This window comes from Tupaia chinensis, unplaced genomic scaffold (assembly GCF_000334495.1).
Source record: "Tupaia chinensis unplaced genomic scaffold, TupChi_1.0 Scaffold000346_1, whole genome shotgun sequence".
Classification (NCBI taxonomy): Eukaryota; Metazoa; Chordata; class Mammalia; order Scandentia; family Tupaiidae; genus Tupaia; species Tupaia belangeri.
This window is the reverse complement of record NW_006159840.1, coordinates 6,654,744-6,670,441: the sequence shown is the minus strand read 5'-3', so window position 1 is coordinate 6,670,441 and position 15,698 is coordinate 6,654,744. Positions and strand designations below refer to the sequence as shown.

At 58.8% G+C, this 15,698-nt stretch overlaps 1 protein-coding gene across 3 annotated transcripts in view; it reads left to right on the top strand.

Moving 5' to 3' along the window:
* Positions 1–15,698, top strand: part of RPS6KA2 (ribosomal protein S6 kinase A2) — a 336,349-nt gene that overhangs the window by 259,346 nt on the left and 61,305 nt on the right. For all 3 annotated transcript variants that reach the window (XM_006152264.1, XM_027773360.1, XM_006152266.1), the window contains 3 exons: positions 6,727–6,807; positions 8,652–8,731; positions 12,896–13,002. In XM_006152264.1, coding sequence (XP_006152326.1) covers positions 6,727–6,807; positions 8,652–8,731; positions 12,896–13,002 — 268 coding nt within the window. The remainder of the gene's footprint in view (positions 1–6,726; positions 6,808–8,651; positions 8,732–12,895; positions 13,003–15,698) is intronic.

Sequence of the window (15,698 nt, the reverse complement as noted above, 5' to 3'; positions counted from 1 at the left end):
CTCTCGGTCGGTCTGGCGGGCCCACGCGCCCTACAGTGAAAATCTCTCAAAAAAAAAAAAAAAAAAAAAACTGTTCCCTGTTGCTGGGAAGATGTATGGGAACAGAGCAGATTTTCATTTTCCATTCACGGCTTTTAACACAATGATCCCTTCACTCAGCGGCTGCCCCTTTAAACAGAAATCGCATCAAGCACTTGTCAGCTGAGGGTCTTCCTACAGCCCACCCAACAGTTCTTGCAATTCATCAAGGGTTAAACGCACATGACCAGCAGACCCGCAGATGGCGGAATGGTTGCATCGCTGGACTCCACGTAGTTGATAGCGGTTCAAGTCCTGGCCCTGGTGGCTTAAAACTCATGTGGGGTGTGTGAGCATGTGTGCCCAAGATCCCAAGAGGAGAAAGGGTTGCAGCATGGCCACCCTCCCAGGGAATGATTTCTCACTTTCTGTCTCTGACTCTGTCTCTCATTATTTTCAATGTGGGTAGGCTGAGAATTTTCCAAATCATTTTCTGCTCCTTTTTCTTTTTTTAATTTATTTTTAATTTATTTTACACATTCAATCACTATATATCACCTGTAAGTTGAATTTACTCCACATGAATACACTGCACGGCCGTCCAGCTGAGGGAACAAAACACATTATCCCAACAGATAATAACCTACTCCTCCGTTGAAGTCATCTCTTGCTTCTCACCTCTCACTGCCAGCACACAAGAGCAACCAGCTGCTCCCTGCACACCCAACCTAGCGATTCCCTCCGTCACATACGCAGTGCCGTGGCAGGCTCCACCGCTGCAGAAAGACCAGCACACACAGTTCGGCCATTCCTGCCACTTTGCCCCTCCAGTGGCCAGCCCTCTGCTGTGCCATGACACGTCCCTCCCTCCTCCTGCGCCCTCAGCAGAGTGGCCTGTCCTGCCCACGTTCTGTTCAGGATCACTTCAGATTCTCTAGGGAGAGCCAGGCTTTCTCTTCAGCCCTCCTCTTGGCTTCCCGAGTCCTCGCCAGCATGGTACTTAAAGGTCCACTTGTGGCGACGGAGGCTTTTTCTAGAACACACTGATGTCCGAGTGCTGGAGAAGAGAAGGGCCCGGCGCCCCTGAAGGTCCCCGTCCTCTGCTTCTATGTTGGATTTGGGCTCTCAGAGATTGGATGATTCATCCCCGCTGCTTTCTGCCCACCAGTACGCAGTCCACCAACTCAAATGCCACTCTCTTCCACAAACACCCTCACGGACACAGCCAGAAATATTGTGGGCATCCTTAGCCCAGGCAAGGTGACATATAAAATTAACCATCACTGAGCCATATGCTATGTGATACACAAGGGGTCTTCAAAAAGCTCATGGGGAATGTGTGTTAGGAAAAAAGTTAGGCATAGATTTCCGGTGGTAGAGGGGGTGTTGCACCAAAATAAACTCATGCCTCAACTCCATTTTTCGGGGAACTTGTGGAGTTCCAACCCCCATGTAATGTACACCTGATGTATATTCATGGAGGTCATTTAGACGCAGACAGGGTTGGCCCTACCCTAACGGAAAGGAAGGTGGATGCCGCACGGGCACTGTGGTTCAAATCCCGGCCCTGACAGTTTGGAGACACACCGGGGCATGTGTGTGCACATGCCCCAAATCCCAGTGGGAGGGGAGTGGAGCAGGGGTCATGGTGTGGCCACGGCCATCGGAAGGGGTTCCTCCTGTCTCTGTCTCTCTTTCTGTCCGTGTCTGTGCTGAGTGCACATGCACTCTGGCAACTTAAAAACAATCGGACATACAAATTCAGATGTTGGAGAAAGGGTTTCCGGATGCTGGCTCTCAGGGGAACTGTCCGTCTGCCGCCCTCCGTGGTAAACGCGCAGAGCTTCCCTCGCAGGTTTTTGGAAAGCAAGCTGCTCTTCACAGTAGAATAAACGTACAGGGCCATGACGGTGACGGGCACACGGCAGCCACGCTGGTGTCAGGCACGGATCACAGAGCAGAGCGAGCCGTGGAGACCAGGCACCCTGACCCCCAGCTGCAGGCCGGCTGCAGGTCGTACAGCAGGCGGGATGCTGACGAACCCCACGTCCTGCGCTGGCCTGCAGCACAGCGTGGGCCTCTCTCCCTCCTACCCTAGCAAGCCCCGTCCAGGCTCAGCTGAGAGAGCCCCGGGAGTTACCACCGCGAAGAGGCTGCAGCCTGGCCAGGTGGGCCGGCTCTGCGTGGGCAGAGGCTGGGAGGTGGTGGCTAAAGTTCCGGAGGGCCGGGTGGACGCCCGGGGACGCAGCTTCCTACTGCCAGGTCACGCTGGAGGAGGGGAACCACCTCTCTGGGTTTGCTTAGAGAACCTAAATCTTGGGAATCCAAATGCTTAGGAATTCTCAGCTGTCGAAGAGGTGGCTCTGCACCGTTTCCTGCCCCTGGTTCTCAGTGGAAGGACCGCAGCGTGGGTGCCCAACGATGGGCAGAGCCGTGCCAGCCCTGTCCCTGCACCCCGGGGATGGGGGACAGAAATCGAAATCGACACCACGGAGAGTGGGCGAGGGCAGAGCGCGGCTGCCCCTGCAGGCCCACCCAGCCCTGTGGCGAGCACTTCTTCCACGTTACTTCACACGCAGGAGCACCGCGGTGGGGAGGGGACTGTCCCTGCGCCGTGTCCACTCGGCACCTGGGTTGATGGATGGCAGCAGGTCTGGCCAGTCACCTAGCAGTTGTCATGGCAATGCAGCCCCACGCCGGGTGCACACGGGCTGTCCCTGTTTCCTGTCACCCTCGGCCCTGCGTGCTTGTGTCTGGCCACTCTGTACCCAGGGAGGTGACTGTGGTGAACACGGGCCAGCGTCATCCCCAAACTGACATTGGATAAGACGTCACCTTCCTCTCCCCGTCGGGGTCGGCTTCTTGGTTTCCTTCTCAGTCTCGGCACGACGGTTCTTGGCCGTGGCCCGTCTCGGCTCTCAGCCCGCCTCTGCGTGAGCGCAGTAACCTCTCTGTGTTGAGCTCTTTCGGGACGGCCAGTTTGTAGGCGTCTGTGATGCAGTCTGTCCATCTTCCCTGTTATTTCTTCACTGCTTTTATTTGGAAAGAGATTTTCAGTCCAGACATTAGAGACGCTCACCTAAGCCGGCATTCCCAATGCCCATGTTTTTAACACTTAACCCTGGTGGATCTGGGGTTTATTTTAGTGCAAGATGTGGAAAGAGACCCGAGTGCACCCACGTAATGGGCAGCCCCTTGGAAATTCAGACGTGCCCTCGTCTGACTTCTCGGCTTGCTGTGGCCTTCAGTTTGCGTCCCCAGCCCTGGGTCACGTTGTGGCCAATCCGCTCTTATTCCAGGGAGAGGTGAGTTCCACATCAACCCCAGAAGTGGCATTTCAGACCATCTTAGCTGGTGTCAAGGCCTGAGGTTTTCCCCATGTCATATCTCGGGGCATCATGGGGACAGGCTGATCACAGGGACAGGCAGATCACAGGGACTCCCGAGAAGAGGGGTGACTGAGACCTGTGGTCCCGTAGGCCCTTTCCCTGGTGGGACTGGGGCTCAGGGCCAGAAGCCTGGCCAGGTGCACTTGATGAGGTGTCCCTGAGGACATGGCCCTAGCCTAGGGGTGACAGAGCCCCGGGGGCCACGGCAGCCACCCCACCCCCACGTCCATGCGTGGCCAAGAGATTTTCCTTATTGAGCTCAACCTGATTTGACAGCAGCTGGTTACTTGGAGAGAGAGAGGGAGACGGGGAGGGAAAGAGAGGGGGTCACGGAGAGAGAGAGAGAGAGGGGGGGAGGAAGAGAGAGAGAGAGAGAGAGAGGTTCCTTGTCTTGTCCGGTGTCTCAGAGGGCCAGCCCGCCCCGCTGTGCCTCGCCCGCCCGCGGCTTCCCTGCCGCCCCCCTCGGTGCTGAGTCCCTGCGCCTTCACTTGTATCTCGGCTCGGCCTTTCTGTGCTGCTCCACACACCCGCTCTCTCCCGACTTTACCGGGCACCGTCGGCATCTGTTACTGCGTGGACAGGCAGGGGGAGCAGGCACGGCCTGTCCCTGGAGCGGAGTCTGCAGCCCTGTGTTTCCCACACAGCAGAAAGGCTGAGATAGCACAGAGAGTGGGGTGGGCGGGGGTGGGCAGGAGGGGCGAGCCGGGCAGGGGGCAAGGCCGGGCTGGGGGCTGGACAGGGGCTTTGCAGGGGCAAAGTCGGGCTAGAGACTGGACAGGGGCTGTGCGGGGACAAGGCCAGGCTGGAGGCTGGACAGGGGCTGTACAGGGACAAGGCCAGGCTGGAGACTGGACAGGGGCTGTGCAGGGGCAAGGCCGGGCTGGAGGCTAGACAGGGGCTGTGTGGGGACAAGGCCAGGGTTGGCGCCTGTACGGGGACAAGACCGGGCTGGAGGCTGGACAGGGGCTGTGTGGGGGCAAGGCTGGGCTGGGGGCTGGACGGGGCTGTGCCTGCAGCTCCCCAAGCCAGGCCGACTGCCCCCTCCACATCTCCCAGATCCCAGAGCTTCTGCCCCATCTTCCAGGTCACCCACAGAGAGAAAGCTGCCCTAACCCAGCTGGACCGTGGCACAGCAGTGACACAGCCGGGCCCTCCGGGAAGGACCTAGGGCCCCGGAACACACCAGCACATGTGACCCGGCCGGCAGAGGCTGGCCGTTAAGACCCTTTCGGGGGTGCTGTGTGTTTCTCTCCAACTCTCTCTCAGGAGAGATCAAAATACTGCCCTGACAGAAATGCAGAACGTGAATCACTAAGATGCTGGCCCACAGCGGGGGACGGGAAGGGAGTCCGTGGACACTCAGGGCCGGCTGGGTCTCTGACTCAGGGCCGGCTGCGTCTCTGAGCACGGCCCTGCCATTTCCCTTCATTCCCCTGCTCCTTCAGTTCTTTTTGCCTTTTTTCAAGAGAGGGTTTTTTTTATATGGTGCATGCGCTCACCAGAGAGACAGAGAGTGAGAACTCACCTCCGAGGGGATGGGGGAAGGCCATGCTGCAGTCCCTTTCCCTCTTGGGATTTTGGGCACACATACGCATGTGCCTGGCATGTTTTTCAAGCTGCCTGGCCTGGGACTTGAACCTTGGCCAGTCAATGGGAGGGATCTAGCTGCCTGAGTCACTGTGCCACCAGCTGGCCCAGGGCTTCTTCCTTCAGTTGAAGCATATTTAGGAATTGAACCATCTGGAAGTGTACAGGTCAGTGGCATTAGGTAACTATAACCAATATTATCCCGAACTTCCCCGTCATCCCAGATAGAAACCCAGGCCCGCTAAGCAGCGGCTGCTCACTGCCCTGCAGGCCCCGGTACCCAGGGCCCCACGTTCGTGTCCTCGGTGCCCTTGTACGTGCCGTGACCTTAGTTGCCTCTGTGAGCTCCCCACCTCCTTTAGGGTGATGTCTCTGAGGTTCGTCCGTGTGGTGGAGGTTCCGGAACCGCTCCTCTCTGGGCCGCTCACAGCCCCACGTGCGTGCACACGCATACCCCGCATTTTGTTTAGACGTCCATTGTTCTGTGGAGCCGGTGTCCTCCTTGAGCCGCTGCGAACGCGGTGGCAGCTGCCTACTGGCACCTCTGCCTTCGCGTCCCGGGCACTTCCTGAAAGCAGGCCTGCCAGTCACAGGAGGAGCTGCCACACTTCCGCAGCGGCTGCCCCGTTCACATTCCCTCCAGCAGTGCCCACGGCCCCAGTCACCTGGGAGGTATTTTCTTCGGAAACGTTTGTCCTCGGCCTCAGGAGCCTCCAGACCCAACCTGCACTTACAAGAAACACAGGGGGTAGGCCCTGGCATTTGATAGAAGGTGGACGAGCATGGAAGATGTGTTGCTGAGGGGAGCCAGTCAGGCTACGAAAGAGAGACACTGTATGTCTCCACTTAACATATCCCGACTGTCCGCACTCCACGGTGGAGACTGGAAGACGGGACATAAAGCAGTGGAAGTTGTCATGGACTCTGGGGGTAAAGTGGAAGGAGAGTGTGGGAGGGGAGGAGCAAAGGAAAGGAAATCCGGGGGGAAACGGAGAGGTCAGACACTTGTGGGACCCAGATAAGGCTTATTATCTGTTGACGGGGATGTGTCTAGTGGCCTCAACTGGGCTGGCCTGAGGTGTATATTACGCTGGGTGGAGTCTCTTCATAATCTAAATGATGTATAGTGATTTAATGTGTGAATAATAATTTAAAAATTAATTTTAAAAATGACCAAAAAAAAAAATAAAACCAGCTGAGCAACAGAAAACCCTGGAGCGTGGAATGTTCTGTAGGAAACGAGCCTGGACACACCAGAAAGTCCACCTTCATGCAAAGTAGAGCGCAGAGAACGGGGACGGCAATGGCCGATGCAGCGCGTGCCCTGGACTGGGTCGTCCGGAAAAGAGGGTTGTGAGTGGCGGGGGAGGGCGGGGGACACGGGAGGACCGTCGGTGTCCTGAGGTGCGACGCCCGTGAGCCATGTCAGCGGCCATCCACAGTCTTAGTCACGTGCAGATGCCGCTGAGTCAAGTGTCACAGTGGCCACTGGCTGCAGTTTCTTCCCTTTCTCTCTCTCTGTTTTGGTGAGAGAACGAGAGGGAGGGCGAGCGAATGGTCCCCACGTAGAGGACTGTCAGACTAGGAGTGGGACCCAGGTGACCGTTCTCTGCTCTCCCCCGTTGGCACGTTGGTCGTGAGGTCTGGGGCGACACTGACAAGCAGCGCCTGCCCTTGGTGCTCCACAGAGCGCAGCTTCTCCGTCTTGAAGCCCTGACTTTTCTTGCCGCAGTTCGGGACCGAGTGAGGTCGAAGATGGAGAGGGACATCCTGGCGGAAGTGAGCCACCCGTTCATCGTGAAGCTTCATTATGGTAAGCCAGCAGGGCAGCCACCGCGGGGGCCTGGGCGGCCTGCTCCCGGCCGCGGCTGGGAAATGGGCCAGGTCGGAGAGAAGGCCCCCCCTCGTGCTGCAGCCCCTCCGTGCGGGGACGGGTATCTCTTCCGCCCAGTCCCCTCTCTCCGTCGTATCTGTTCCCCAGAAGGAGCGAGGCGCTGTGTGTATCTCAGACACCCAGTCGGACGGCGCGCTCATCCTAAATCGTGCCTTGGGTGCCGTGGCCACAGGCCTGGCCCACAAATCTCTGAGCTCTCAGCGTGAGTGCTTTGTGATGGTGTCGGTTACCCCGGGATGGTAACACCTCCTACTTTAAGGGTGGTAGAGTTTCGAGCCCCCAAAGTCCTTCCATGGCCGGTTGCTACGTCCATGTTTGTGGCTCAGGGCAGATGAGTTCGGCCCGCACACGGCTTCCCTGAGCTCTCTCCTCTCGATCGGGGTAGCCATACGTGAAACCTTCCCGTTACAAACATGCCAGGACGGGGGGTCCGGAGGGGCTGTGCATACAGCGCGGAGAACAAGGCGGCACTGCCCGGTGGGCTCCAGGCTCCTCCATGTCTCCTCCTCTGCCCAACCCGTGCCATCCAGCAGCTTCGGCCGGCTTCCCCCGCCGTAGCTTCTGGTAGTCACTCCTCACTGCTCTGCTCGCATGAGGTCACCGCTTTCAGACCCAGGTAGGAGCGAGGTTTCTGAACAGCCGTCCGGCCTCACCCCTGTGCTCACAAGCTCCCCGTCTGCCCACCGAGCCCGCGGAGGAAAGGTTTAACCTGCAGTCAACCAATGTGGTCTGACACAGGCTTCCTAGTTGCAAGCGACTCACTGTTTTTGTTTTTGTTTTTGTTTTTGTTTTGTTTTGTTTTGTTTTTTTGGGGGGAAGGTTTTTGCTATAGGGCACGTGCGCTCACCAGAAAGACAGAGAGACAGGAACTGAGAAATCACCCCCCAAGTGGGATGGCCGTGCCGCAATCCCTTCTCCTCCATTCTCCTCTTGGGATCTTGAGTACGCACACACACGTGCCTGGCATGAGTTTAAGCCACCAGGTCTGGGTGGTCGATTACATGGGAGTCCAGCAACATAGCCATTACACTAACTGCTGGTCCTAGCAACTTAGTTTCGAAGCCCCGCGGTGTGTGTGGGTTCGGGCATTTACTTCCACAAAGAAGGAGTCATCTCGGATGTAGGATGTGAGGTGTCGGGGCTCCTCCGGCCATCCCTCCTGTGTTTATATGCCAGACGCAGAAGGCCCCGAGTAGGCTGAGCTGACCACGCAGGCACAGGGTGGGTGCTCTTGGCCCCTGGTGCGCCTGCTTCCCCTGACCAGGCATGCTGTGGCGGGGGTGGACAGAGCTAGTGTGGATCTGTGGGGAGCACATGGAGAGCTGGGCTGAGGGCTGACCGGTCCTCAGCTCTGCCATGAGGAGGTTGGGCCAGCCCCGTGCCCCACACACCTCCACCTCGCCCACTCATGACATACACCATGACAGAAGTCCACCTTGCAGAGGAGCCTGGGCTGTGGTGTGCCCGGTGCTCTCAACACTAGCGCCGTGATGGGAACAAGTTTGAAAGAAAAGGGAAACCCAGGCTCGCAGCACAGGTGACAGAGAGGCCGAGCTGTTGGCCAGGGTCCCGGTCCTGTGCCCCCTGCGGCCGGGCCCAGCTGCTCCAGTCGTGTCTCTGAGGTCTCAGCCTATGGCCGCGGGACTGTGTGAGCAGGGAGGCCCTGGGAGGAGGCCCTGTCATGACTACAGGGGACAGTAGCTGGTGGTGCCCGCACACTCCGAGCGGCCACCGCCCAGCTGAACACCCCTCTCTCCCCACAGCCTTTCAGACAGAGGGGAAGCTCTACCTGATCCTGGATTTCCTGCGGGGAGGGGACCTCTTCACCAGGCTCTCCAAAGAGGTAACCACCCCACTGGGAGCAGCCCGTCTGCCAGGACTCCAGGATGGAGGGTCGGGAGTGGCAAGGGGAGATGCATATGTGTATATGTGGTGTGTGTGTGCATGTAACACGTGCTGTGATGAGTTCTCATGTGCATGTGATGTGGCGTGTGTGTGTTGTGCATGGTGTGTGTGTGTGATATGGTACAGTATGATGTGTGCATGTGACCCAGTATGTGCATGTGATGTGGTGTGGTACATGCATTTGGTGCACTGTGCATGTATGTGTAGTGTAATCCGCACATGTGATGTATATGTATGATGTGGTAGGGTGTGGTGTGTGCAGTGATACAGTGCAGCGTAGTGTGTGCACATGTTGTATATGTGCTGTGTGTGTGTGATGTGTGCACACACCTCGTGCTATGTGTGCATGTGGTGTGTGTATGATGTATGATGTGCACGGTGTGTGCGTGATGTAGTATGCACAATTCTTGTGTGTATGTGTGTGTGATGCATGCATGGATGAGATGTCATGTGGTATGGTGTGTTCATGTGTGTGATGTGCACAGTATGTGTGTGAGAGAGATCTTGTGGTGTGTATGTGTGTGTTGTATGGATATGTGAGATTAGTTTGCTATGGTGTGTGTTGTGTGTACGTGTGTGATATGCACTGTGTGTGATGTGTGCACATATCCTGTATATGCGTGTGATGTATGGTATGCATGCATGAGATCAGTGTGGTATAGTGTGTGTGTGTTGTGTATGTGCTGTGCATACATGTGTGTGCTGGGCACCATGTGTGTGATGTGTGCACACATCTCATGCTGTGTATGTGTGATGTGTGCATGTGTGAGATCAGTGTGGCATGGTGTGTACACATGTGTATGTGCTGTGCGTACATGTGTGTGCTGTGTGCATGATGTCCGTGCAGCGTAGTATGTGCACATGTTGTGTATGTGCTGTGCATACGTGTGCTGTGTGTGTGATGTGTGCACACACCTCGTGCTGTGTATGTGTGGTGTGTGTGTGCGTGAGGTCAGTGCGGCGTGGTGTGTGCACATGTTGTGTATGTGCTGTGTGTACGTGTGCTCTTGGTGTGTGATATGTGCACACACCTCGTGCTGTGTATGTGTGGTGTGTGCGTACGTGAGGTCAGTGTGGCGTGGTGTGTGCACATGTTGTGTATGCGGTGTGTGTGTGTGATGTGTGCACACACCTCGTGCTGTGTATGTGTGGTGTGTGCGTACGTGAGGTCAGTGTGGCGTGGTGTGTGCACATGTTGTGTATGCGGTGTGTGTGTGTGATGTGTGCACACACCTCGTGCTGTGTATGTGTGGTGTGTGCGTACGTGAGGTCAGTGTGGCGTGGTGTGTGCACATGTTGTGTATGCGGTGTGTGTGTGTGATGTGTGCACACACCTCGTGCTGTGTATGTGTGGTGTGTGCGTACGTGAGGTCAGTGTGGCGTGGTGTGTGCACATGTTGTGTATGCGGTGTGTGTGTGTGATGTGTGCACACACCTCGTGCTGTGTATGTGTGGTGTGTGCGTACGTGAGGTCAGTGTGGCGTGGTGTGTGCACATGTTGTGTATGCGGTGTGTGTGCTGTGTGTGTGTGATGTGTGCACACTCCTCATGCTGTGTATGTGTGGTGTGGGTGTGCGTGAGGTCAGTGCGGCGTGGTGTGTGCCCATGTTGTGTATGTGCTGTGTGTGTGCGGTGTGTGTGTGATGTGTGCACACTCCTCATGCTGTGTATGTGTGGTGTGGGTGTGCGTGAGGTCAGTGCGGCGTGGTGTGTGCCCATGTTGTGTATGTGCTGTGTGTGTGCGGTGTGTGTGTGATGTGTGCACACTCCTCATGCTGTGTATGTGTGGTGTGGGTGTGCGTGAGGTCAGTGCGGCGTGGTGTGTGCCCATGTTGTGTATGTGCTGTGTGTGTGCGGTGTGTGTGTGATGTGTGCACACTCCTCATGCTGTGTATGTGTGGTGTGGGTGTGCGTGAGGTCAGTGCGGCGTGGTGTGTGCACATGCTGGCTGTCTGTAAAGAAGGCACACTTTGTGCACCAGTAAGAAATCTGCCGTCGAGAGCGCGGAGCAGCGCTGGCCCTTCGGCCCTCTCCTGGCACTCCCAGCCAGCGTAGCCCCTCTGCAAGCCCCGGCCACCGCCTAGAGGTAGTTCTTGCACACGGCTGTGTTTAGGAGTATCAGGTCGAGTCCCCACATACGTGTCTCCCTGCCCCTCAGCCACCGCCGGACCCTGGGGTTTACCCTTGACTACCCAGCTCCTTTCACAGAATGTTCCAGAACACAATTAGGATCGACTGTGGCCCTGACCTGCCCTGCAGAGCCCTCTACTCCGCAGGCTGGAAAGGCAGGGCCCGGCCATGATCGCACTGGGCTTTGTTCTGACGGCTCCACCTGACGTCTGTCCACACACACAGGATCAGAGGCCACAACCTGCCAGTGCAGCGCCAGAGAAGCCCTGCGCTAGGACGCGGCTTCCAGCGTGCGCGACTGTTCGGGGTTCCCTCTGCCCCCTCCCTCACTCCCACCTGCCTGCTCTTTGGCAGACCCCTCTCCCTTGCATAAAACCGCAAAGAGGGCAGGGGTGAAGCTGGAGCAGGAGCGGGTCCCCAGACCTGCAGGCCGCCCTCCCCTCCAGGTCCTGGTCCACGGGCATGCACAGTGAGTTCTCGGGTCCTCGCAGCCGCAGGGGAGGGGGGACGAGGCCCAGACCCTCGTTTACCGACAAGCCCTCCTGGGGCAGGTACCGGCCCCTCGGCATGCCGTGTGCACAGTGCCGACCCTGACAGCGGCTAGCTTCCCGCACAACCCACTGCCTGTCCTCCCGTCTGGTCGGCCCTCTGGACCAGAAAGGCCACACTCCTCGTGGTGGCAGTGTCTCCCTGAGAAGTCAGATGCGGTGGGTCCTCGGAGGCCACTCTCCCCTCACACCTGCTCCTCTCACGAGAGCCTTGCTCGGCATCCTCCCACACCGTGCCCCGCACTGACCGCTCTCAGAATTCACACCGAGGTGTTCTGCTGCTTGTCGTCCTCGGGGGCCACACTGAGATGTGCCTGAGCTGGGAGAGCAGGGGACCATGCTGCCCTGTCTGCAGTGTAGACAGCAGAGGGTCAGCCCCTCTGTGGACAGTCAGACATTCAGAAGGGCGGTCGCCGCCCGCAGTTTGCCGGGAGGAAGCAGCGACTGTGTTAGACAGTGCAGACAGGAGCAGCCGCCAGGCCCGGCGTTGCTGAGCATGGATTCCAGAACAGAGGGTCCAGCTAGGAGGGGCAGTCGGGCTGGGGCAGCCGTCAGTCTGGGCCCTGCTTAGAAGTCCTTCTGGCAGGGAGGATGCCCCAGCCGGGGTGCCTGGCGTCGCCCGCTGTTCTCTTCCCGACCCCCCTGGCCCCGCACTAAGCAGGCAGCCTCTGGTCACTGCTGACTTCTGCTGCTCTCAGGGAGAGTAGCTGGGCTGTAGGCTGCTGGTCTTCGCGATGCTGGTTTCTCACGGTAGATGTAAATACGGGGAGTGATAACAATGCGGCTTCCTACTGAGGCGACTAAAAAAGTATGTGCCGGTTCTAACAGCCGGGATGGGGCCGGCCATGCTGAGACGGTGTCACGGCCTTGCCCAGATTTCAGGCAGCCCGTGTCAGCGTGGACAGCCCCAGCCTAGAGAGCTCAGAGCAGTCACCTATACCACTCCTCTCCAGCCGGACTCCCTCGGCACGGAGCACCCTCCCAGGCCTGCAGCCGGCGTGCCGTGTTTGGCAGAACAACCCCGGCTTGGCTGGACAGGTTACCGAGGCCACAAGTTGGCATCTACCCAGAGAGGGAGAAAGAATGAGAATCCAGACCCGTTTGCAGTGGCTTCTTGAGCTGTCACAGTGAGGTTCAGTCGTGGGACAAGGGCGTGGTCCCCACAGAAGCGTCGAACTAGAACGTAAGCGGGAGTCGCCCAGGCTGCCGGCCCGGGGCAGGGGAAGGTGGACAGCCGTGTCTGCACTGGGCGGGCCGCCGGGTGGCGCACTCTTCTTCCCTGACGGTGAGCGGTCGAGAACGCGTTTGCCTGTGAGGGCCAGAAAAGCTCGGGGAGCCCCGACGAGCAAGAGCCACCGTGAGCCACATGCTCTGGGCTGAGCCGTGGGCTGCGGCGGGACTGGACAGCGCCCCTGTCTCTCCAGGTCATGTTCACCGAGGAGGACGTCAAGTTCTACCTGGCCGAGCTGGCCTTGGCGCTGGACCACCTCCACGGCCTGGGCGTCATCTACAGGGACCTGAAACCCGAGAAGTAAGTAGTTGGGGCCCCCGGGGCCGGCCCCCGTCGGCAGCTGCCGCTCAGTTACTTCTGAGTTCGCATCCCAACCCGGCTGGAGACACCTCTGCGCTGCCACAGCAGGGGCCAGTGTCACCTCTGCCCTGCACTGAGGGACCCGGCGGTGGGCGTGCTGTCTGTGTAGGAAATTCCTGGCCCCTCTCACCTGCTCCTCCCAGAACCCGGAGGGAGGCAGGCCTGGTGCACGGGAAAGCCTGGGCTGGTGGGCTGGTGGGCACAGGTGTTCCCTGCCCCTCGGAGGTGAGACTCCTGGGGCTAGGAGCGGAAGCTCTGCTTCCACGCTGCTTGTCTCTGGCTCCACTCGGGCCTGCAGGTCCGGGCAAGCCCTCTCCCCTCCTGTGCAGGTCCGGGCAAGCCCTCTCCCCTCCACGGCATCCCCAGGATGTGGTCCTTAGCCCTGCTGACCTAGCACTTTGGCACACTGGGGTTACAGGTCAGGGCAGCTCTCCCGAGACTTTTCCTGAGGGACTGCAGCCTCAGCACCCTTAGGCCACGCCCCTGGAGACCGCCCACACGTCCTTGGCCACCATAGCCGGTGACGTTCCTGCTCCTGGACACTTTGTAGTCTGGTCTCAGCTAAAACACGACAGGCCCCGGGGAGCAGGGCCCCACCCCGGGTCTCCTCCCCCTTACGCTCCGTGTGTGGCTGTCACACGTCACCTGGAAGTGAGCCACTCGAGATTTGGCCAGGTCCGGGGGGGCTGACCTAAGCAGCATCCCTGAGGTGTAGGAGGTATTGTCCTAGTCACTGTCACCGTCCCATGAAGCCAGTTAGTGCCACCAAGCGGAGCGTCCCCTGGTGGGCCGGCCAGCTTTGAGTACAAAAGGCAGCCCAGAGCCTCGAGCTGACCCCGCAGCCACGCCCACATCCCTGTGCTCTCACCTGCACTGACACGAAGCCTGAGCCGGGTCAGACATGGCTGTCATTTGTGGGACCTGGCTGGGCTTGCCCGGTGAGCGGGTTACTTATATACACGCATGATGTAAACCGCGTTTGCCTGCGTGTGTCCCGTGTGGCTCTAACTCAGCTGCTGCCTGGGGACGCCACGGCTGCACGTGAAGTGCGCAGCAAGTGAGCCCAGAGCCGTCCTTGCACCACTCACGCACAGGCGCGCCGGCCACGTCCCAGTTCCAAGCAGACTCCACCAACGTGCCCTCCGCGGCCCGAACCCAGGGCACTGTGGAGCCTGGCCCGGCTCCTGGGCCATCATGAAGGTCACCCCAGAAGTTGATCGGTTGAAGTTCACTATCCCTGGCCCCGGGGTCCGGACCCTGGACACCTTCACTGCCCCGGCGCCCAGCAGAGGCCTATGCGCTCAGAGCTCCCTCCGCTCTTGGGAAGGCAGGAAATGCTGTTCTCACTCTCCTGAGAGGTCAGAGTGATCCTGGCGGCCTAAACCACATCCATTACAGGGTTAAAGGGTTTTGTTGCTCAATTAGAATTCTTAGGGAATTAATCTTCCAGGTCACTGAATTCAGGGCAAAGATGGCGTGTGGCCGAAAAGCAGAGACAAAAGCATTTGCCTCTTCGGTTAGACCCTCGTCTCCGTGGCACACTACACCTTGCCCGTCCATCTCCTGAAGACAGCGGGTTTTCTCTCTAATCACACGACATGCTTTTAGTTGTGGTAGAGTGCACATTCTGTAGGGTCTGCCTTTGAACCTGGCGCACACGTACAGCCACAACCTGCAGCCGGTACACCTCCCCCTCACCCGCTCCATCCGCCCCGCAGCCCCGCCCTCCCACCGCTGTCCTGAATCCACCCGGCCCAGGGACCTCAGTGCGTGGAGTGGCGTGGCATCGCTTGTGCCCGGCTTGTCTCTCGGCGCAGTGTGGTCACGGTCTGCTGTGCTGTAATGTGGGTCAGGATTTTTAAAGATCGTCCGTACTGCCCGCAGGGCCTTGCATCCGGGGCTCTCCAGCCCAGCCTGGGTCTTTAGGTCTGGGCTGGTGGGACAGGATTTAATCACACCGTTAAAAGACAGGGACGGCCAGGCTGCGGTCTCTCCGATACCACAGCCCAGCTCCACCATCCTGCAGTGGCTGGAAGAAGGGGTTTATTTGCACACCCACCGTTTGCACACTCATCCCTGTTCTCGAAGGAGGACATGGTCTTCACTGTGGGGGGAAGGGCACCGTGAGCACTTGCACTTCAGGAGGCAGACGTCAGACCTGACCAGACAGCTTGGCAGGGGCCCAGTGACCCTCGGGTGGCCCGCTGGGACCATCTTACCTGAGACAGAGCCTGTGGGGCCCCGGAGCCAGGGCACGGGCTCGCAAAGGCTTCACTGAGGTCAGGGTCAGTCCCGAGACCCGGCCAGAGCTCAGGAAGAGGGTCTGGGAGAGGGGGTCTCTGGGCACCCAGGGCCTCCTGGGTACACGAAAACCCCTTCTAAGAGGCACCTGTTCTCCACGGAGGGGGTGGGGGCGATCGCGGCCCAAGACAGCCCCATTCTGCTCTCCCAGGTCAGAGCAGTCCCAGGCACGAGAGCACAGCGCCACCCCCAGCGCACAGCGAGGCCTGCAGGCTGACCTGGGGAGCAGCACTGGGAAACAGCAGTGGCCCGGCCAGCCTGCATGTGCTCGTCAGTCCCTGTCCCAGCCCTCTCCAGGCCTGTGCCGCGGCGGGCTGGCCTGAGTGTCCTCTTTC